The 25630-nt window shown below is 30.3% G+C and overlaps 1 protein-coding gene across 1 annotated transcript; it reads left to right on the top strand.

Moving 5' to 3' along the window:
- Positions 1-277: 277 nt before the first annotated feature.
- On the top strand, positions 278-24600 carry LOC121132565 (uncharacterized). The gene is made up of 6 exons (XM_040727998.2): positions 278-605; positions 21624-21819; positions 21888-22052; positions 22120-22231; positions 22292-22403; positions 24152-24600. Exons 1-6 carry the CDS (start codon positions 530-532, stop codon positions 24256-24258), a joined length of 768 nt encoding a protein of 255 aa, XP_040583932.1. The 5' UTR covers positions 278-529; the 3' UTR covers positions 24259-24600.
- Positions 24601-25630: the final 1030 nt, after the last annotated feature.

Below are 25630 nucleotides of genomic sequence, written 5' to 3'. Positions count from 1 at the left end.
TCCAAAAACCAAGCCCCCTCAAAATATAAGGCTGCAGATACCCCCTGATATGTATATAATATATATTTATATAAAATATTATTTAGAATTCCATGTTTCATTCTAGTATATGAAGGAAAGAATGTGGCGTCACAGAGCCTCATCGCATCCCTTAAACATTAAATATGATTCATTTTTATATATTTTTATACGTGCATCATTCCTACTACCAACTTTTCTCCTTTCTTTTTTGCGAAAGAAGAAAAAGAGGAAATCGCTGTATAACAGACAAGGAGCTAGGCTTTTTTTTGCCGTGCCTGTGAGCGTACGTACACATATTACTACTAAAAATACAACACACACAATGCAAAACGCTGACTTGAATCGAAGGAGTATTCTTACGTAGTACTATTATTTATAAAAAAAAATTACATGTTATTTAATTTGTGATTGTGAGCGATAGTTGTGTTTGAATCTTTGATAAGACGTGTGTCCAATTTTTGACTTTTGTATTGAAATAGTACACATCTAAAATAGAATTTGAGCAGTCATGTTGTCCTATACTTTTATTCTTTTGATGTTTGTGAAATTGAGTCATTCACAGGAAAGCTTCGGAATCATACCAGGTATTTAGTTACATTTAATACATATAAATATACATAACCTTTTGCTAATGGTCATTTAAAATCCCCATTTTGTCTCAATGTCATTCCATGAGTCTAAGGGATATTCTGATAATGTATAAATATATATAACTCAGGTATTACCTTTTATTACATTATTATATTCGTGCCGCTCCTTCAAAAGTACTATGTTCTTTAGCTATCGTTAGTTTTTGTAAATGCAACATCCTTTCATAACAAGGTGTGGAATCTATTTTTATTAATTAAAGTGGAGTGTATTAGCAATGTTTTTCTTATAAATAAGTAGGTTAATAGTCTCATAAATTCAAACAAACAATCCTCTTACAAAATGCTTTCGCATAGAGATCTATAGCTCAGGTATTAAAGTCCCTCATTAATTCATGATTTGAAAAGGTTAGTCCAATATCATATTTTATCCTTTTACATAGAATAAAATTCTTATTATCCACAGGAAAGGTTTAGTGATAAAAACAGCCCGGTTCTTTTTGTATGAGGATTACGTAATTTTTATGAGGCCTCCAGATTTGGTATTTTCTTATTTTTCCCTTATGAAAGGAATTTTTTATAACATATATCCTACTACGTAATAGAAAAACCACTTCCAAGAGGCACACATTAATTGAAGCATTTCATAATCCCTTTTACCCATTGACCATCATCACTCTGTTGTGGTATGTTTTTCACTTTATAACATGTGAAAATTCAGACTGTTAACATAAAACAATTGGAAACAAAAATCAAGACAAGGAAGATGTTCAATATATTATATATAGGACTTGACAGACATGTTAGCTCGTGGCTAGTTAATACTTATTCGGGCCTGTGCAGGGTAGTCTGTATCTGGCCTGTTTGGCTACGTAATGTAGTATTTTAAATACTGCATATACAAAGGCAATTTTGGGTTCAAATCATGAGTATCACCTAGATACTCAAGCTTTCATACATCAAATAGATATTGTAAACAAATATTACGGATGATTTTTAATTAAAATATATTTTTAAAAGAAAAAATTAGTAAAGTTTTTAACAAAACTAACATGTATTAGCGCGGAACAGTCCTTAAATTTCAATTCCAGAACTAACCGATCTATTTAACATATTCCATGAAGCAATTTGTCTCCTTGTTTCTGATGGGATGAAACGGTTTTGTATTGAGTGTTTTCATTCAAATCTAAGCCAATCAAATATATCCGTAATACAAGTAATTTGTGTGTAAAAATCAACTTTATTTAGCAGCAGAATAAAAATGTAATTGAGAGGCAATTTATAAAAAAAATATTTTAACTTGTTTTTGTGTTGACGGGCCACAACTATGGACCCAACTGGAAATACTTGGTTGGGATTATTATAATTTATGTTCGTATTTAATGAAATTATATTTTTACTTATGTATGTTTTGCTCCGGTTCAACAAACACATCACTTGCATGGAAAAACAGCAACAATGTTACAATTGCAAATATAAAAAATCAAATAGATCAAGCAACAATAAGAACAAAAAATGAGTCATTCTTGCAAAAAAAAAAAAAAAAAAACATTTCTAATTTTACAATATGAACCCTATTTTAAAAATGAAATGAGCATTTGCAATATGCGTCCTATTTTCCAACTGCCATAAAAGTAAATTCCCTTTTATTCTGTCCATGAATACAAGGTGACTATATACAAGGTGTATCGATAAGAAACTTGCAACGCAGTCTGGTTGACGTTAGCTAACAACTTTTTAATGACGTAACAACAGAGCCAAGTTCAGTGTTACTGACCAGTGCTAACTCATATTATTCCAAGAATTATGTCTTCTTCTAGAGATAATTTACGCATAATTGAAGGATTATGTTTAAATATTAATGATTTGGTATATTTATTTGAAAATTTTTGATATGACCCATTTTTTATTAAAAAAAAAACTTATTTTTTTATAATTTGTGTACCGTAATTGTCAGGGGCAAAAATTTATACTATAATATTTATTGTCTGATGAGAAAATAAAATACTATATTATGTATTAATATAATTTGTTTTATCAAATTTCCTCCTAAATTGGCTCCTCCATGATGTCATTAAAATAGCTAGTACAATTGTAAACAAAAGCAAAGAAATATCTTATCGACACACTTTGCCCATAGGAACCTTGCATCAATATCCCTCGACAAAAGTAATATTAGGTGAAAGATATTCATTTCCAAATTCCACATTTATTGTCTGCTCCACAAAAATAAGATAGTGCAAAGGAGGAAAATATAATTTAGATGGATCTATTAGAGGAAGTGAAACATATGGCACCCTCATACATAGATAGATTATATCGGATTCTATATACTTTATTATACACAATGTAAATGTCCTTATTTTTCGTTGAAGGGAATGATATGATAATTGCCATTTTATGCCATCAACATTTTAATAATATTTTGTAATGTATTTGTCCCATACGTATCTAATATTTGCAAATGCTAGAAGGCCTGTAAAGTTCCTACCATGTTATCAAACATTTTTCCAAGATATGATGTACAAAGTCGAGTCCCACGATAACGGATTTATTGGGAAGAGGGAATATGTTGATATCGTTTGCATCCCATTAAACAATAGCGGTCAAATAGGGAACTAATATAGTTTGTACCTTGCGCGGGAATTTTAAAATTTATATGCATGCATATCACGATGGTTCCCTTATTATATCACACAACCTTTCATCCAAAAAGAAACTCCAAAATAAGGGCCAAATAAATTGATAGTTGTCCAATTCTTACCAAATTATAATATAATACATGTTGAGAATTGTTCAAAGCTTAATAAAATGGATATTTTGAATTTAATTTTTTCCCCCTTCAGAACACTCCTTAGAAGAAAAGAAACAGAAACATAATCACCACTAAATATACTGTAAATTTTTGTGTCAGTGAAGTAAACCGTGAATCTTCAAGCATTGCTCAACCTTTTCTTAAAAAGGGGCTTGAAATTAACGAATAATTAATTAGCCAATTCTTCGCAACTGTTGCATTATTCTTCACTAAGTGTAGAAAATTGTTCACAACTGACCAAAAAAAACTCAACGGATAAAATTTTAAATCACAAATATGAGGCAAAACCCATAGCTGACAAAAAACCAGAGGTGCTTTCCATATTTTGTGGCGGTCCATATATAACTTTGGGGGTGTTTAAGTTGTAAAAACGCAAGTGTAACAAAATGCCCTCCAAAGTAAGCTGGTAGTTTTACATTCCACAACAACAAAATATTTATATTAGTAGATAGAAAAAAAGGGATTTATATACAAAATTAATTCTAAAACTCATCAAATCAAATTTTTTTTTTAATTAAATATTATTCCAACCCCGCTTTTTTCATCCGCTCAGCAGCTGTTTTTCTTTAATATAAGAAATACGTGCAACAACAGGCCTCTCAATCAGTCTCAGTAGAAGTAATTTATGGATATACTTATAAACAGTTGGTATTTGGATTATTTTGATCCCTTCCAGATTTTAACCGTTATAATCAATATGTTATTTGAGGATTGTTTACTCTGAGCATGACTTTATAATTATAAAATTTTAAAGAGAGGAACAAGAATTGCATGATGAGGATTTTTCATGATTTGTTACTGGACATGAAATAACTTTGATTGGTTTGTATATATGTACATTATACAAGTTCATATTTTGGCCGACTATAAGAAGTAGTTCTATTGTGACCTTTCAGATCGTGAATCTCTTAAGGATAATTTGTTTTGAAAGGTTCTTGATATGTTTCTTATATAATTAGTAAAGGAATTATATAATCCTTGGGAAATATCATTGAATATCTAATATTTCTTTGATGGCCTTGCTCAATTCATTAGATACTACAGTTTTAAGTAGTGTTGATTTACTATGAGAGGCATCCGCAGGGGGTGGGCCGTAGGGTCTGTAGTCCACCCCAAGTTAAGGATTTTTTTCTTTTAATTGTTTTTTTTTTCAAAAAATTAATATATGAAATTTAATTTTTAAATTTTTTTTCAAAATTTTTCATTTTTTGTGAATAGCTGTGGACGCCCTTGACTTTCCTTCTTAATATTATTATCATATGCTTATTTTAAAGATTGCAGCATATACTTTTATTTCAAAGGGATAAAACAGACCCTTCTATATATATACAATACATAAAATTGATTTCATAGTTTATAAACTACAAACATTATTTAATTATCTTTGCAAATAAAAAATGAACTACATAATTTATTTATGTAGTTAACACGTTTAAAATTAAAGATAATCATGACTCTCTTACAAAAAAGTAAACTCATTTTTTACTTTTATCTCTCAACCTTTCCTTATACAAAAGATACTCCAAATGTGTGAGGTAATAACGGCATTATTAGTGATAAAAATCGGGTATATTTTTAGCTTGTTTTTTTTTGTTGGTAAACTGAAAAATATTGTTTCTTATCCTGCACTGACGTCATTATTATTTAACTCCAGAGTAGTGAACTAACTTTTTTACTACATTCAATTATATTCAAATATCTTTTATAATATTTGTTTGTGCTCATAAAAGAGGAGTGTTACCTTGAGGACTTGTTGTGGAGTTTTAATTGTAAGTCCTTGTTGGACTCAGAGTAGAAATGAGGATCGACATAGGAGAAATTATTTCCCTTTTCTCAATTTTTTTTTATATTCCTTAAATGGTCAGATGGAGTTGCAGTGATTATAATGTTATATTTACTCCTCTGAGCAAGGAATCATACTTGAAGTCTATATACATTAAGTATATTTCATTCTGTAGGAACGACCGGGCGCGAACCTATGCACATTGAGATCAAGAGAATAATTTCTTTCGGGTACGTTGTCATTTGAGCTAAGTCGTTCCATCTTGTTTATTTCCTTCTTCCCCTCCTCTCAGCTGATTGTAGCTGATCTAATGAAACTTCATGACAGCTAAGCTGCTCTCCTCCAAAACATTTGTCAAAGTGTCGGGATTGTCAGGGAATCCAGTCAAAATTTTAGTTTTTACTCATATACTTTATTAATTAAGTGATTTATTTTCATTGAAATAAAAACTATAGAGTGATGATGTGAGGAAAAAGTTGAGACTGTCGTAGTTGACCAACGCATTCAAATTGTAGTTGTCATAAAAATACCAATTAACAACATAGAGGGCGCTTTAAATATTTTTATATTCCTCACGGTCTTTTACATTTGATTTTTTTTTTTTTTTTTAATGAAGCTCTTCATTTTTCATAGAAGTATGATTGTTGTATAAATAACTATCATTAATTTTGTTTTGGTCACCTAACTTTAATGTTCAAAAATGTTTATTTGTTTTTTTTTTCAGCGTAAGCACCCAATGTTTATTTTACTGAGTAAACGGATAATATGCTTTGTTTATGGTATTTTGTCATTTTTTCATTAAAAAATGGATATAAAATAATCATGGAATCACGATTCCTTAGACATTTGCTCTTAAGGCTTGTATTAAAAATGTATACTACAAATATGGAACTGTGAATTCCTTTACTCTTATTTTATAGTATATTTCAACCAATCAATTCTCAGCTAGACCACTTTTAAGCTTGAAGAAGAATAAAAACTTAACAGATTATAAAAATAAGCAATGATTTGCTTGAATTATTTGAAATATAACATTGGGACGTATCACATATGAGAGATGTGGATCCAATCTTTTGTACATATAAATACAATGTATATATGATTGAACTGGGATTAAACGATCTTAATGTATAACTGAAATGGTGATTTTCGTTTGTGACTAATATGTGCAAACGTTCGCATAGGAGGGATAAAAATTTTATTAGGAAGGAGGGGTAACTGATATTAGCTAATTTGAATCAAAAATATATTTAATTAATTACATCTGTACTATACATCCATGTCATAAGAGGCACATTAAATACATGTTCCTAAATTGTACGGAATTTTCCAAATTAATCGTTCGTAGTATGCAAATTGCTTATAAAAGCGACATTTTCTCAGACATAAAGATTTTACTTAATAAACTACTTTTCATACCAGCAACATGGTTCTTTAAAAAAAACATCTGAAATGTGCAACTTTCGGGCATAATTTGTATGTTGAGAATTCGTACAAATTCACAGATATAAGCATACAAATATTTATTTAATCCTTTTGAGTTTTTTTTTTCTTATCTCATATCTTTTCTATTCTATTAAAATGTTGAAAGAAGATTCGTTCAATGAAATGGGCTTGTTAATCCCCACATTGAGGAAATTGAATATCTTTATAACATCTTCATTTGACAAAAAACAGCAACAGGGAAAAATTAGAATGGGCACTTGGTAGAGTGCAAAACCATTCCCTTAAATCAAATTGAGTGATGTATCTCAATTTGTTCCAAAGTGATGGTTCCATTATGTATTTTGAAGTTGACCTCTAAAAATTTAATGGCCTCTTATTGTGACCATACATATTATTTGTAATAATATAATCGATCCGTAACTTTTGTCGTAATCCTGTTGACTAACAAACAAACAGGGGGGGGGGACATACCTTCCGTTCAACATTGAAATTTATAGCAAATAGTCTAATTTCATAGTTCAGATCCTCAATGGTCTTTAATAATAATTAAAAGGTGGGATAATTTTTTGTTTTTTCACTTTTGATAAAAGCAACGTTTTTGCTGGAGGGGAGATTTGCTCCTATCATGATTTGACTGTCATATATCTTTAAGTTCATTCAAGTCATTATTAAAATGATATTGTAATTTTAAAGGGTATGTGAGTCTACGTCACATATTATGTACTTACAAATCTGTTTGTAATGGCATCACACTCTATATTTTAACATTTACATAAGTTGATTTGGCAAACCTCTTTGACTGTCTATAGAAGTATGATGCATAAAAATTATTCACGTGTGAAAATCATCATAAATTATAACCTTTAAGGACGGAATTATTATTAGATCAAAATATGATTGTCTCTGTATAATTTAGTTCGTTTTTCATTTTTGGAATGGAGCAATAGGTATACATAGTTATAAGTGTTTTTCGGTACTCCAGTACTATAGTTGTACAGGGGTACTTGCGTATTTAAAAAGGTAGTATACGGTACTAAATTGATATTGGAACCAGAACTATTACGTCATATCAAAAAATTGTCTCACCAATAACGTAAGATAAGATTGTGTCATTTCTGGGATAACCCCTGCCAACAAATAAGTCTCGTGGATGCCTCTGTAAGTACGTGCGAATGGCCCTAACGACATTTATTTATAAATAGTCGAAGAATTATCAAAAAGTATCGCTAAATCGATAGTAATTTTGTTAGCGGAACCGCAACAAAATTATTAATATCGTGACTACACTAATAGTTAATGATGATAATCGTGTGTATAGTTTAGGTGCCCCGTTTTCTTTGAATTGGTAATCTGATGAATGAATGTTCTTTTCCTTAACTGTTGTCATTATTATCTAACTCCTGAGTAGTGATCTTCCTTTCCTACTAAATTCAAGTATATTCAAAACCTGATGGAACATTCGAGTGTGCTCATAAAAGACGGAAAGTAAACTTGAGGATATGTTGCACAGTTATAAGTTTGCCCGTTGATTGTAAAACTTATTTTCCGCGCGTTTTTCAGTTGTTTTCTTGCCTCCACAGAACAAATGATGTTTTCCAGATATGTTTACTTGGATAAATTAGTCATGAACTCTACTGTTAAGCAAACAAAGTAGCTTGACTTAATCCCATATTGGAGTCATTCTTTTCCTTTGACCTTGTGAATTTCCTTCTCCCCTTCCTCTCTCGTTGGAGCTAATTGTAGCTGTGCTAATGAAACGACAGCTAGGCTGCTCTCCTCTAGAACATTCCTCAAATTGTAAGGATTACAATTTATATATTTTTTAACATCCCCAAAATAAATACGATTTTCAGCACTACTTGTGATGTTCCCATAAAACTTTTCAACCCATTGCTTAGATTGAACTGTATTTTTTCTTCATCAAGAAGCATTGTAAAGCTATAACACGAAATTGTTTTGACTCTCCCATGATTTCATCCCCATATGCCACTTTTGATAACGTAATCGTTACGAAAGCATTGATATCGTAATAATAATACTTCTCCGTGTGAATGGAAAATGGTATTTGCTTATTTGGCTCAAACAGCACTTGAGTAGCCTTAATCAAGTTGTTCGACTTTAGTCACAAGACTGACTCAAGTACTTTTTGAATTCATATAGACTTGAATCCTCTGACTCTATCACACACCTCTGAGGAATTTATATCCATCATAAACAACCCGGATGTAAGTAGCTCATTATCAATGTGATCCTAAATGTATTTTTTTACATAATCATATTTGGTTGTCTTGTGAACAGTTATGAAATAACATTTGAGTTGATATTTGCAGATATTCCTAGTAGTACCTACTTATGACGTATTTCCATATTGTATGTCATGATTCTGAGTTAAAACATTTTATCTAACAGTGTTTTTATAATAAAAGTTATACTCAAGGGTAAAACAAGAAATATATACGAGGTTGGGCAGTAAAGCGTGGACTTCAGAGGTTGCTTTAGAAATACTTCAATAATAACAAAACTTGTAAAAAAGGTTTTTTCCAAACTTGTTCCCTCTTTATGACAGTTTTCATCATCAATTCATCATTTAAAGGTCCCGGAAGGCCTTGCTAAGACAAGTTGTCCCCTGCCACCATTATGGCGTCCTTCAGTGAGCTCACATTTAGGTGTGGAGTTTTGTTGGTCTTCCTCTTTAAAGTTCCTCACACAGCAAGTCCAGTGGGTTCCAATCTGATGAGGAAGCGGCCAAATCTATTTCCTCTCGAGTCTCCTGCCCTTCGTGACCTCTGTCAGACGTTGGAGTGGTCTCCTCGTGTATGTGGACAATTCCGAGTTGCCCTTCACGGCCTCCTGATGGTCGTAGCAGGCACGGAAAAATCGTTGGCGAGGCGATGTTTCGATTTGATGGGATCCTTCATGATCTTTTTCTCCAAGCTGGACAGGAACTCTAACTTTTTGCTTCCTGGAGATGTCTTCTGCATCTTTGTTCATCTTGACCATCTTCAAAACCAAGCAGCTCTTGGATAACTTTACAATCTCCATTATTCTCGCAATCTCAACTTCAGCATCTAGGAGATCTGAGCCTTTTGGTTTTTTGCTCATTCATGATTAGAGATGATTTCTTTGCAAGAGTATAAGAAGAAGGGGGGAGTCAGACATATGGTACACCTAAATTTGTACACTTACTAATATTAGCTGCCTCTTTAATTATTTTTGAGGGAGAAAATGGATTACAGCTGTAAAGAGAAGAACCTTCTACATTTAAAATAGCCTTAGTGCAGGGAAAATATATTAATTATACATAAATTAAAAATTTATTTATTTTATTATACATTTTTTAATGAATTGGCCCCAAAGATATGCGATAATTATTCTTTTAGACCACGACTTATAAAAATATAAACAAAAAAGAAGAAAGAGCCTACGAATTACCCGTTTTTCCTTTTCTTATCAATAAACTTTGTTTTTTCTTTACAATTATCCTAACATCTTTACTCATGATGAAGGAATAACGAAATATTAGTTATACTTTGTTTCTACACAAAGGATGACTGAACAGAATGTATAAACATAATCACTAAACCTTCCTATATTAATGAGACAATTAACATAAATTAACAATCAGGGGTTTGGTCCGCACCCTTGTACAATTTATGTATACATAATAATTAATGTAACAAAACTCAAAGGATGAGGTGTATTATCGTTTATATCTATGTAATGAATGGTATGACTCCCCTATCATATCCCTAACTTGCAACGAATCTATTTGCACAGGTATGCAAAACTTTGTGTGTATGTACGTAAATATTTCTGGAGTTAGACTGATAAACTATACGTTTTCCTTCCTTTATCTATATTCTATACATATAGCCATCAATGCCAATTCGTTCAATATGTTTGGAATAATTATTTTTCTCTTCAAAGTTGCATGCATAATAATGAAATAGCCAGACGTGTTAATAAACCTATTATATTATTTCTAGTAGAAGTGGTTAAAAAACTGTTAGACCAAAGAGATTCCAGGAAGTTTTCCCCTAGAGCAAACTAGGTATCATTCATTATTCACTTCATTTCACAATTATAAATATATAAAATGTATTTAATGTTAGTTAGTTTTTTTTTAATAATAGGATTTGAATCCAGGGTTCTTTTCTAGCAAAAAAAAAATAATAATACTAAGAACAGTCTTTTACTTCAATCATTCTACAATAGGAAAATTAGTCACTATTTTACATTTTCCAACTGTAAAGTCTTATATCCAGGTGATGTGATTCTTGAAATTGAAATTTGATGGACTCGTATTCACGGGGTTGGGGGTAATTTTTTTTTTTTTTAAAGTACGTTTTCTTGAAATTCGTTTTTTCTTTTAAAAAAGGTTGTTCGAAATCTTGTCTCTTTCAAAATAATTTAACTGTTAAATTTAAAAAAAAATGTTTTTTAATGCTTATCTAAAATTTCATTTGTCATTTATAAGGAAAAACATTATTTCAAAATTGTTAAAGATTTGTCAAAAAGCATCTTCACACCCCTCTCTCAAAGTAAAAATCCTAATAAAGGCCCTGCTTGTATCGGTTTTCATCCTTCAAACCAAATTGTTGATTTTGAATCATTCAAAGTCTTATTTTTATTTTAAATTGCCTAAAAGAAAAAATATCCATAAATTAAGTAGAGAAAACCAATCTATTTATTTCTTTATTCCTACATCTCCCCACCTTTTATAATTTAAAGTTGAATCATGCTTAATTAAAATGATATAGCAAACTAAACAAGTTTCATTTTGCTATATTTATTTGTCCAGTAACACCTGTTAAGTAACTAATATTTAAAAGTACGAGTTAACAACTATTTACACCACGATTACACATTCCAAATTTATTGGAATGGGTTTCTTGTCGCATCTGATTAAATAAATTATTTCCTGTATTTTACTGATGATGGTTTCTACGAATTATTAAAAGTCTAGATCCTCTCGGGTATCAAAACCAAACCCATAGCTACTGGGTAAGAGTTTCATTTTCTTAAAACAAAAAACATAATTATTTTTTTCTAATTTTCTCGATTCCTCAAAGTATTGATCTTGGCTTCAAAAAGTCTTAGTCTCGTATTAGGTTGTCTTGACACAACATTCCATACTCCTATTAGCATTTGGTGCCCGTCAACAAAAAAACAATCTAGAATTATTATTCACCCTGAATTATATTATTTGTATTCTTTGACAATTTTAATCGTTGATTTATGTCAATAAATTATTCTGATTAATACTTTGGAGATAACGTAAATTGTACTTGAAGAATCGAAAATTTATGATCACGCTGAAATAATTTCAAAATGGGTATTTTATTTGGGAGTTAACATTCTTAGGTATATCAAATACTCCCAGAAATTTGAATATAATACCTAAAACTGACCCAAATATGTCATTGAATAATCAGGATTCGTATATTTCGACATTCACAGGATTTATTTTGTGTAGCATCATCATACAATATGTAGTTGGTTTGATTGGAAAATATTGCTATTTCAAGACGGTCTGTAGAAGTTAGGCTAAGGATGCTGTAGTCTCCCCCACCTCCCAAAAAATAAAGGAATTTTTGCTTTTTAAAAGAAAATTTAATCTAAGTTTTCATTTTTTTTTTCAAAAAAATTAATTTTCGCTAAAAACCCATGGATTTAAGAAATGTTTCGATAAATTTTAACTTCACATATACATACAGTTTTATAGACTTCTTATACCCAAGAAATTATTTGTAAAAATCTGCACAATATTGCTTACTGATAATTATAAAAAGTACATTTTTTATCTCATAGCCTCATATTTGTCACTGTACAGGAGGGCTAAAAATATAAATCCTAGGGCCGGAGGAAAAAAATTTCACCTAAAAAAAAACGAGAATCCTGCTGACGCCCTTGCATGACCTAAAAAGATTTTTGTTTTGGGGGAAAAAAATGATTAACCCGAAAACGGGACAGTAGATTCAACATTAATCAATCTGTTTTAAAAAAAGAAGTAAAAACTAACGGTACCCAAATAAAAAAAGGAATCCAAGTCACTGACCATGTACTAATTTAAAAGTTTAAATTATATTCATTGAATTTTTTCCCCCTTTCAGCTTCTATATGGGTACCTATAATACATAGTTTGTTTAATTTTTCTTATGTAGGTCATGTATGAATTAAAGAACATGACATGTGTAATGAATCAAGTAACGTTAATCCCTATGAAAATAAATCTACAAAAGGATTTGGGATTGGTCTCATATCCAATATGGTACACCAACAATATGGCCAACCCATTATTTATTCATTAATTATTTTTCTCTATACATTAAATTAATTTCAATCATATTACGACGTTGATATGTGATGTATCAAGGGATGTTCTAAATACACACCACCTTTTCCCTTTTTTCCTTCCCTTTTTGACCAACTTAGGACCTTTTATTTGCATCAACATAAAAACAATTTTGTACAAAAATCAAGAAAAATATAAAATCCTTATAAATTTTTTACTTCATATATACAACATATAGTGTCCAATATTTCATAGAAATATTTGAGTCAATTATAGACTTCTACATTCAAATTTGTGAGATGAGTTAAGCCAGTTAAGGATTTTAGCTATAATTTAGAATCTTTATTTGATTTAAGAGACTTATATTGGCCCTGATACATCCCTTCACATAAAATCTATCAATTTATCATTCTTCTATTGTGACGATCAATTTTGATTACTTTATGTGCAACTTGCGGCATTCCCAAAGAATTGATACAAAATTATCGATAATTAGTCGAAGAGTACAAATGTAATTCACACGCAATTTTGAGAAAATTCATTCTAGCTAGCTTTTGTGTAGACGGGTCACAGATATGAAATGAAATAAGGAATTAGATTAAAAGAGTCATGTTATGAATGTTTTAAGGAATTCAAATATTTTTTATGGTTGATCTATTTATTCTATGTAGTCAGAATAATAAGTAATATAAATGTGTTTTTAATTCCTGATGACATTTATTAGATAATTGTTTTAAATTCAATATTGTCTTTCATTTCACAATTATTCACTAATAGAAAAAAATAGTACTTAGTTGGTTAAAAATAAGGTAGGTCCCTGTATAGTGTTTTCCCTGTTCCAATATACCTGTAGTCCTTATATATTAAAAGGATATAGTTACAAAAGGTGTGTTACAGACGTAGAAGTAAGTTGCAACTCCAAAAGTCTCAAATCTTAGTTCACAAGTCCAAGTCCTTAATACCTTTATCAAATGCTCATATTTCTTTCCAGTTATTTTCATGTCTATAGTTATATATTCGATTTTATATACTTATGAATTTAAGTTTTATGGTTATTCTTGAGTCCAGTATAAATACATTATAATAACTAATGTCACCAACCAAAGCTCGATTGTAATATTTCACATTTAAAGTGAACACTTTGCCTCTTATGTTGATTCGAATTGAGTTTTTGTCCAAGTTTATAAAATGTGCATTGGCGGATAGGCCTTTATATCCAGTGAGAAAATTGAAATGATTGTAAGACCATTTGTAGTGTTGGATTGGTCCTAGGATTGATTTCCTAATCAATCTTTTTTGATTACACACATTTTTTTATCGGTCTGATCTTTTTTACCGTTCAACGGTCCGTGCTATATTTTTGTTTTGTTCACTTCTATTTAGGATTGAAGAATATATACGTTCTAGCCACACACCAAATGTGAACGTAGTTTGTAAACCACGTCATTTTATCTGTTGTAGTTACAATTAAAGACGGATAAGAAGCGGTCCTAGGACTGTCGAATTTTATTAGGACTGCAGTCGTTTTAGTTTTTTTAAACATATCCAACAATAACCATTTGTTAATTATGGCCTTCAAGTTCAATATAGTCTCAAATCTTTGATTTCGAGTCCAGGTTAGGTCTCGGATCTTTGATTTTGAAATCAATTCAAGTTTTAACCCTGACTACGTTCATTTTTAAATATGTAAAAAAAAAAAAAAAAAAAAAAAATTTCATTTGATTGAGAGTGTTAAATGCAACACAATGCAATTTTTTTGATGAAAAATGATAAGGAAGACCATATATAGTAATCTCAGAGCTAGCACATACTAGAACAAAAGAGGACGTTGTTAATTCAAACACACAAACCTGAAAATACAAGAACTAAAAATTGAGTATTTTCAATCATTTCCTTTATAAATATGAAATGAACATGATAAATAAATGTTCCTTATATTTTACAGTTATAAAAAATTAAATCACAATGCAATCTCAAGCTATAGCCGTGTTGCCTAATGACTGACGTCATAATTTGGGCTCAAAGTTGATATTTTTACTACACAAATTGGACAGGTTTCCAATAAATCTTTATGAAACCTTATAAAATGGCTTTAATAGTAAAAAAAAAGACTTAATATCTGCACTGGATATTACCTACAGCTAATAATCTACACTGATATTTTAGTTAAATCAAATTAATATATACTAAAAATCCCTAAAAATGGTTAGATTTGTGGGTTTTTTTTTAATCGATTAATGACTAAAAAAGTAGGATTTTTATAATATATGTCTATATAACTATATATATTATTATTTTAATTGTAATAGGTAATTTCTATCCATAATATGGAAAAAAGATTGTCTAACGATGTAATAACTTACTTTTAATACATTTTAGGATCATATATTTAATAAACTTGGTAATAAAGGGATATATTAAGTCCTTTTATTTATTGGTCCCATTTGGACATCCAATAGTTGACTATTTTTCTTAATATTAATGAAAATAAGAGTTTTCATCTAGGATGTATCGATACGAAAATTTCAGCCGATTCCTATACCATCTTTTTGAACGATTCCGATACTCATCCCATTTGAGTATTATGTATAAAGAAATTACAATAAAAAGATGATTTATTTTTTTTAATGTTTAACTTTTTATTAAATAGAACTTGACGAAAAAAGACATAAATATATCAATAAAAATTATCATTATAATTAATTTAAAAACTCAGTTCCTCTCTGTGCTCAATAGTCAATGTATTCCTTGTTGTCTCATTTATATTGCCTGCACTAATGGATATACTTTCATTTTCAATTAATGGAACTGATTTAAGTTATGTAGGTCTATTATTATTGCATTTATTACATATTAGAATTAAAGAAAAAATATTTCTATACGGGATTTCTACTGATAGGAGTCCTAGTCTGACATCGAAGTTGTGTTTTTATTGTGGTCCTCACTTTTTTTTTTTTTTTTTTTTATCATTAAGTAAACCGATTCCGATACTTCAAAAAAGGCCGATTCTTGCTGATTCCGATGTATCGGTACACCCTCAGTTTTAATGGTTATAAAACTTAGCCTTTTAGGCCCCACAAATAGACGTAATGGACATTTTCTCACTCTCTAACAGACACATAATTAATTAGAAAATATGTTTTTTACTTAATAAAATATTGAGTGAGAATTATTGTTTTGAATAACGAGCGGAGCGCACTCGCCATTTTAGAAGAGTTATATAATCGCTCGAATTTTCTCTCATTTATATAATTTTTTATTACTTCTTCCGTTTCTGCACTTTATCAGATAATATCAAAAAGTTTGAAACTTAAAGAATGGTTTTAAGGATTACAAGAAAAGATGGTTTAAGTTATTTCTCAAGATAAGTTAGAATCTTTTTCGTATAGTGTATCTGTGGCTCTTTGCTGTCTTCGGTTGACGATTTTGCATCTCAAGTAGCTGGCCACTCTAGGGAGACTCCGACATTTGTTCCCTCAGAGACACCGCAAGCTCCTTTGTATGTGGATATTACGTTGGAAGATGGATCTTTCTTTTTTGCAAACGAATTTTCCCAACTGAAATATGATTTTGTTATATTTTTATCTAGTATATTGAGGTAAAATTACAAAATTTTACGTAAGTATAAGTTCAAAAACTTCAAAATCCTGTCTTCAAGTTCAAACTAATTATCTGGAATTAAATACGATAACTGGATGATAATGCACGAAACCTCCACACCAAAAGACAAATAAACATTTTTTGGCACACGAAAAAATAAATATTTCAAAAAAAATTACAAAACATTTCCTGACGCACCTATTTTAATTAAACCAATAATTCGGAATATTATAAGCTATTGCAAATAATGTCTGGTTGTCTCAAATTGTACGGCACACTTGAACTTTCCTCCAGACACACTGTTCGAAAACCACTACCCATTAGCATTTAATATGATACTATTTGCATGTGGTAATGTGAATTCTATCAAATTAATAATTCTTATTCAAAGATATTTGAATATTTGCTGATAGATCTAATCAAGCGGAAATGTTACATTCGGATATATACACTCCTGCCCCAGCTACCTTTCATATATATATAGGGATAGATGCCAGACTTTAAAAGATGAAAAATTTGAAAAAAACTTTCCCCAATGAATAACATATTTAATACTTAAAACATTGGATGAATCATTAATCAGTTTGGTCGAGTATCTACTCTGATAATAATTTTAATCAACTACTTATTTTGTCGTCAAATGCTTCATCTCAGCTTTGTTTTAATTGTATTTTTTAATCATTTGTTTTTTAAACTCTGATATTTGAGTATATGTGCATTGTACTCAAATGCTTTTCATTCTGTATACAATTAGGCCCTTCACAAGCATATTTACAATGATATTTGATCTATTGCATCATCATATATTCAACCAATTATTATTGTTAAAAAATATAATTAGTATTAATGCCCACTTATTTGAATATTAAGGAAAAAATAAATAATATATATATTTTTAAATGTCAATATATTTAATTTAAGATGATGAAAGTAATGAAGTTATTTTTAGGAATTTTTTACGTAATAAACTTTTGGGTAATTTAATTTGGTTTATTTATTGTTTGTAATTACCATGTGAGAACTTTGAAACATAAATCTTTTGCTTAACACAAGTATTTACGTACATAAAGTCATGATATGTGTATTATCACTTATCATAATGTTATAATCAAATATTAAGGTACGTACGTTCATCACTACACCAGTTCTATTTAAAAATATCATCAAAGCCTTACCACATTCCATAGCTTTTTGTAAGTACATAGATGTAATCAGATATTATAATATCTAGTATTATTTTTTTGGTATCCCGGAGTTCCAAAAAGAGATAACCCGGAAGAATATCATGTTCTAATTATGGTAATAATCCTGATATTAGAATTATCAAATTTGAACAAGATATATCATTCTACGAAGGAAAAAGTATAATTAGTAATGATGAAAATCCAGTGTAGAATGAGCATGGTAAAAAAAACTGAAAATCAACACGGTAACCCTGATAATTTGAAGAATTTTTAGGAGGAGAGAAGGAATAATGCTCTTGGCATTACATTAGATCAGTTTCAATCAGCTGTGACAAGGGAAGAAGTAGAATAGGATATAAGCAAGGACATTTTCTAGAATTACTTCGATGTCAACCCACAATTCTACACCGAGTTCAAAAAGGACTTACAATTATAACAACGCAACAAATCCTCAGGGAACGCTCCGTCTATTAAGAGCACACACGAATGTTCAATCAGGCTTAGAGTATAATTGCATCTATTTAGGCAAAGATGTTAGCTACTCAGAAATTAAATAATAATGACAACCGCAAAGGAAAAGAAAATTCATTCTTCAGACTACCAATTCCAAAAAAAAAACCGAGGCAGCTAAAAAATACACCGGGTTTTTATCACTATTAATTAGCTATAATTATGCTCTTGTATAACTATAGATGTGAAAAGTAGAGAAATCTCCGCAAGTGTAAATTTTGGGAAAAAAGTACATTCTGATATTACTTCCAAGTGCTCCCTTAAATTATTCCAAAAGCTATAAAACGATGTGGCGAAAAAAACAACTATCAGCTTGAGGCAGTAGCGCCGGAAGCATAATGGTCAAGGGGCCATTGCCCTCCACCACTTTTATGGAATTTTTATATTTATTGCAATAACAATATTCTTCTACACCAAAAGTTATTCCTTCAAATTTTACACCCTCAAAAAAAATTAACGCTAAAAGTATTCACAACAGGTCTAGTTATTCGTTCAAATTTAGTCTCTTCCCAAAAATTTTAACTCTTAAATTAAAAAAAAAAAGTATACTGTCGGTTTTAAAATAAGCTCTTTGCCAAATTTGGGGGAAAGTCCAACGCCTTCCCCCCGCCTAAAAAAATGATGACTTCACTATTATATAACCATCCCTTGCAATTACATTCATACGTCGGGGGTTTTGGGAGATTACTTTGGCAACGTGAAAACCCGACCAAGTCTCCATGAAGCTATCAAAGGTAATCAAGAATTCTCTTTTCTCAATTCTAAATTTAATTTTCAAATTTCAAATAAAATCCTAGACCCAAATATTCGCCCAAAACTGAGATGTTCCCCCAAAATAACCCCTAGGGACTCCACAGTCATAAAAAGGTTGGGAATCACTGTTTTGTTAGTACAATTGATCACGCCATTTTATTATTTTTCCTCTTGGTTCATTCAATGTTTTCTTCCGTTAATAAGATTAACTTTTTGTGTTTAATTCAAGGATTCATGGAGGTTGTGCAATTAATAATAAAGTAATCTTGATGGTTCCCTCTTCTCCGCCCTATCAGACAAAAAAGTTGTCGCATAAACAATTATAAGTGAACAAATATTGATCTTGTGATCTTTTTTCGTCACTTTGGTTACTTTTCTCACTAACACCAACCAGACTGCCTTAGAAGATCCTTCTTGTCTCATCTTATATATAGTCACCTTCGTTACCAACAGTGTCAATTACTTGCGAAATACTTTGTATATACAGAGAATTGCTAATTTTATCAATATGATAATTAATGATTAAGCACGGAAATACACGAATTTTAAACAAAAGCCCCGGATTTATATAAATTAATAAATAAAAAAATCACATGTAATACCCTTTTTAAGTTCATAATACGTAGAATCATCCCCTTTGAATCATACAAGGGTCAATTTATGAAAACAGCTGAAAGGAAAATACTTGTATCTTTTTTTATTTCAAAAAGTTAGTCTTGAGGAGCACTAGAGTGTATAGTTATCTCTGTCAGCAGAGATGACATCTTTCAAATCTTCCCATATATTTATTTTTTGACATTTTCTCCGGCGTGGTTTTTACGCTAGTGAGGATTTTAAGACTTTTTACATTTTTACCCGGCTATAAATGAGATGCAGGTTTGTTTTTCATAAATAAGCCTAGTCCAAAAAAAAGTTTCAATAAAGTGCTTAATTATAATAGTGGGCATTTTCAATGGACAATCCAACCATGAAGTAGATAATAAAATATACATATATAATAATAATAGATGAGGAGGAATGTATTTCATAAACGCAAGTATTATACGCAGAAACGGGTATTTGGTCAAAAAAGTTAATGATGAATTTACAAAAAAGGTAAAAAATAAAAAGAGTATTTGTCCTTACTATAGACTATTTATATTTTCAAGGGGTTTTTTTAACATTTTGTTTCAAAGTTATTTTGGTCAATTATGCATAGGTATATTTATATAATAGGAAATTATATCATCATTTAACCAATCATCACATGTATTCATGGGCTTTATTCTACACAATATGTGCTTACATAACTTAAACCACTTTAAAGGAGCTGGATTTCCAGTTCAATAATCATGAACCTATCTTTGAAGGAGTTCGAGTTAATTCATTTACGGTGTTACAAATACAACAAAGCATGAGAAAAGAACAAGATATATTTTAAAGTCAGAAGAGAACAATATCTGAGCAAACAACAATTATACTGATCATATCGAATAGGCATGAATAATTCCAGGAATAGTGCATATATGGAACGTGAAATCCTTTTCCCATTCCTTAGTTTGTGGCCAACTGAGGCTGTTTAAAACATATTTTATTTATTAGAATAGTTATGAAATAAAAGAGAGGATTGAATTTAAATAATCGTGCAATGAATGTCTTAACCTTAGTTGAAAATTATATGATCTGCACGTATGCTTAAAAAACTTCGAAAATTAGCGTGGCCACCCAGACAATTTGAAGAATGTTTGGGGAAAAAGTAGCTTAGCTGTTATGACGTGTCATTAAATTAGCTGTAAGGAAGGAAATAAATTACTCCGATGTGGATCTGCAAGTTCAACAAATAAATACTAGTGATTACTTCATACTTTGATGTTCACTCTTCAAAAATAACATAATAATCGTAACAGCTTTTATACCCATATATTTAGCTAAAGAATGCAAAAATCCACTCTTTCCTTTAAAATAATATTTTTATTTTCATCTATTGAGAAAGAAGAAATAGAAGAGACGAGATGCGCGGGTATTTGAGAAAAAAAATATGCTGACAAAAAAAAATAGTATGACGTCACTTTTTTCCTCTTCTAACAAACAAGTATAAGTAAACAACTCTCATGCCATTGTGATATATTCTCTTCAATAGTGTTATTTTAAATGTAGAAGGTTCCCCTCTTTATAGTATAACTTCAGTTTCTCCCTCCTTAGATCATTTAAGAGGCCGCTAATGTTACTTAGAGTCTAATTCAGAATTTTATAGCTAATCGCGCCTAGTTTAATGATACTTCATGACAACTAATATGCTCTTCCTCTAAACATTCTTCAGATTATCAGGGTGACCATATAATTTTTTTTATTTTTTTAATATTACAACGTTTCATATTATTTTAATCTCTCTAAATCCCTTAGTGGGCTAAAAAAAGGAAGGGGTACAGGAGAATTCGTTCCAAGCATAGAATATTCATTGAACAAAGTAACACACCATCTTTAACTACTAGAGGACGCAGATATCCAAAGTCTTTGTACCACTCGTAATACACTATTCCATTTTCAAAATCAATGAATAAAGCAAAAGACAAGTTATTGTATAATTAATATGTTTCTGATTCCCCAAACATTATATATAAATGTCCCTAATTTTATTTTTACGGAAAAGGTTTGGTAAGCAAATGTTCAGAGAGTGAAATACAAGAGATTGAGGTACGAAGAAAGAAATGTGTGACCCAAAAAGAACAAGCCTTTCAATCCAGTCAAGTTGAAAAAACCCAAGGGCTTCTTTGCTCATATATTGAAGAAATCATTGAGGACTGTAGTGAGGAGTACAACAAATGTTATCACGAACAACAAATGAAGTATTTCTTTAAATCACAATATTTCTTCAATTTATTCCGTTAATTTAATGTTTTCTTCTTCATTTTAGACAATTCAAGGCTCTTCAAATTCAGATATTTGAGCAATTAATAGGGGCACATAAGGATAGTGGTCTTAAATTAAATGCATGTGATACTTATGAAAAGTATAAGATGAATTCCTTTAGTGGCTCAGACATTTGTGATGAGAAAAAAATTAAGGAAATATCCATGAAGTAATTTAATTCAATTAATTATGAAACGCTCATTCCAAATACAATCAATTTGTCTTTATAACTGTAGATATGGAGCTTGTATCAACAAAACCAATTTATTTCAAAGTAAATTTGAAAAGATTGTCAGCAATCCAAAGGCCTTTAAAGAAGTGGAAAAGATTTTTTGTGAATTCTACACGGTAAAAAATAAACTCAAATGATAAATATTTTTCAATTAACTTTTCTCATACACTTTTTAGATCCTGGAGGGATGTGGTGGAATTTTGAGAGAGTGCTACCCTGAAGAAAAACTCAAAGAGACTTCCTCTGGACAATTGGACATCATTAAAACCCTAATGCAACAAGCCGGACGTAATTATATCCCATTTTTATTATGGTACAATTTTATACACAGGTGCCGGAACGGAGGGGCCCATTTTTTTAAAGTTGCTTGACTTTGACGTAATCTAAATGTAAAGTTCTTTTTGTAAAACGTATGAATTGGTTCTGGTGTCTCTGATGCTTTTTTTACTTTTTAAATAGTGTTGTCTCGACTGCACTCAAAATGTGAGTCTGTGATTTCAAATTTACGAAACTCAGGAGTCGATTCAATATTTTATTTTCTGATCTTCTGTAACTCCAGATCAGATCTCATACATTTTGCTAAAATTGTGAATATTTAACTATTAATATTTTATAAAATATTAACAAAGTGCGATAAACGATCATATGCATTGTACTTATTGCCAATTAATAGGGACTGTCAAGAGTAAATATAATGCATCATAACTAATGTTGTGTTTGTCTTTATTTAGGAATGAAGACTGAAGTCCCATTCAGTTCAGTCCTGCATATCAGTTCTCAAACTTATAAAGATGACTTTCACTCAACTTTATTTCTTTTTTTTTTCTTAAATAAGTTCTATTACTGACAGTCCGAAGGGCCGTCGGTCTTACAGATAGTACCGGTCCTAAAATCGGACCGGAATTAATAAATAAGGACTGACACAACACTAATTATGACCTATCGTGCTAGTACACGTAAACAACGTTTATAATTTTGGAACAGACCAAAGTTCCATTTATTTCTAAGAAATTTTTCGTTATAATCTTCAAATTTGTCCATTTAAAATGAAGAATTTTTGTTATTAACAGTTTTCTTGTTTGTAAAGGAGTCAAAATACCACAATAAATTGCATGATCGTGTTTACAAATTTATGTTTTTGTGGTAATTTTACTCTTCTAAAGAAGTAAAATTATAAATCATGAAACCCATTTACTAACAAAAGGAAGAAGAGTTCCTAGAAATAAATGAATTAAACAAATAATTACCTTTATTATATCACACAACCTTTCCTCCAATAATAAACATGGGGAAAAGGCCAAAAATAAGTGGTTTAACAATAACCAATTTTAATTCAACCAATCAACATTCATACCACTACTTAGGAAAAAAGAATAAGAAACATCCACTGCTGACAACAACGTACAAGGTATAGTTTTGTCCAAGTGAGGGAAAACCGTAAAGGATAAACAATGAATTTTTTTTACTAATTAGTGAATAAGTATTCCCCAGTTGGGAAGGAGTAGCCTAGAAATTGCTAATTATCAACAGATTTAAATCATTTTTTCTGGGGTTTTCCCCTCTCTTTTTCCCGGAAGAAAGGTTGCGTGATATACAAAAAAGGTAAATATGAGAAAAAGAAGACATGAGAACTGAAATAATAATGGAACTTAAAAACATGTATGTATGTAGCTCATGTTAACTCGTTCACACTCCTTCGATTAAAAAATTACTAAGGATGGGACTTCGTAGAGTGCAAGGAGAATAAAATTGTACCATTTCTCTACAAAACTCCTATCCCTAAAAATGTATCAAGTCAAAATATGAACACAACGCAGTAGACAATTTTAAACCTATCATAATTAAATGTGATATTTTGTTTGCTTCTTGTTTCTTTAAAATGATCCATTCCAAATACATTGACGTGTACACGTCTGATAGATGTGGAAACTCACTTAAAATCCAAAAGCTTCATAATTCATATTTTTGATTTAAAGTATATATGACATAAATAAAATATAAATTCCAATATATTTTCGTTTTTTAAACTCTTTCAGTTCAACTTCCAAATAACTGTGACAAAGAAGAGCATCAACCTGCAGGAGCAGGATCAATTATTGCATCAATATCTTTAATAGTACCTCTCATTCATTTATTAAATTAATGCATCACTCCCTAAAAGGATGTTTTTATGGTTGTATACTAATGTATAAAATTAATATATATTTTAATTATATTCAATAAGTTATGAAAAAATTAATAATACTACCGTGTTTGTTATAAACTGAAAATTAATTATGCAACCAGAAATTGCATTAAGGATTAATATATAAATAATTATTATTTTTATCAAAGCTTTTGTGAAAACTGATTACCGTAAGATGAAATCAAATACAATTAACAAACACATTGTATTACTTTATATTATATGATTGAAAAAAACTATAATGATATTCGTGAAATCAAATATCCTTAAACGAAATATACGACTGATTTATAACTTTAAGGAATATTTTTATTCAAATTTATTTATTATTTAATATTATAAGTTAGAGAATTTCATCTGACGTCAGCATTGTTGACGTAGCCCATCTTGGAAGCCTAACCCAAGCTTTATATGCATTTAAATGACCAAACAATGGAAGGCCTTCAACCTTGCCGTCGATTAAATATATATGTATCTAGCACGTCTAGCATGGTGATACCTTACTTACACCGTGACTCACGCTAACGTTATGCTGGTCTTTATTTAGGACCGAGAATCGCAGTCCGGTCCGATCCAATCAAACTTGTCGGGTCCTTACAGAAAGTAAAAGCAATCGCTCGAATCGTCATTGAGGGGTTTTTTCGTCAATAGGGCCGGTCCTAAGACTGGGATAAACCAAATTAATCAGGACCGACATAACACTAATTCATACTGTATTCACGACTAGCTTTTTATCCACTCTCAACCTCAGCTGCCAAAGGTGAAGGAAAAATTTGAAAAACATCCGCTATCTATCCTTTTGTATTTTTCTTTTTACCAAATTATTAAGATAATAGTGATGAATTACTAAATACATTGAATTGATAATTTTATCAAAAAATAAGAGTATGAAATGACACAAATTCTAAACGAAGAAACGAAATCTTTTGTATTATGTTTGTTAAATTCATAAAACGTAGAGTCAGATGTGTCATCAACACTGATTGGTTGAATTAGAATAAGTTCTTATTACGTTGTGAACAATTCCAAAAAAAATATTGAATAATAAATCAATGGGGAAAGTTTAAAGTTATGAACACTACTTCATAAGAGATGACTTATTAGTAATAAGTTATTACTTTATCCCCTGTACTCCTCTAATATAAGAATAAATACAATTTGAAATTCATCCTATTAAGAATACAGGGTAGATTATTATTCTTATGCAAGCCTAATTAATAAAGCTACACTTAACTTGGTGATGGGTGAAATTAAATAAATTATGTAGCCACAAAACTAAACCTTCCCACCTTCTTTATAAAAAGCTTAATTGTATCCGAAAAAGGCTATA

The sequence above is a fragment of the Lepeophtheirus salmonis genome, chromosome 2 (genome assembly GCF_016086655.4).
Source record: "Lepeophtheirus salmonis chromosome 2, UVic_Lsal_1.4, whole genome shotgun sequence".
Classification (NCBI taxonomy): Eukaryota; Metazoa; Arthropoda; class Copepoda; order Siphonostomatoida; family Caligidae; genus Lepeophtheirus; species Lepeophtheirus salmonis.
Note: the sequence above shows the minus strand (reverse complement) of the source record. Positions and strands in the feature narration are given on the sequence as shown.

What these genes read in the sequence shown, in the direction of transcription:
- LOC121132565 (XM_040727998.2), top strand. Translation starts at nt 530, where the DNA reads ATGTTGTCCTATACTTTTATTCTTTTGATGTTTGTGAAATTGAGTCAT. An exon ending in ATTAAGGAAATATCCATGAA is followed by an intron (nt 22,053 to 22,119) that starts GTAATTTAATTC and finishes TTATAACTGTAG; the next exon opens with ATATGGAGCTTGTATCAACA. An exon ending in TTTTTTGTGAATTCTACACG is followed by an intron (nt 22,232 to 22,291) that starts GTAAAAAATAAA and finishes TACACTTTTTAG; the next exon opens with ATCCTGGAGGGATGTGGTGG.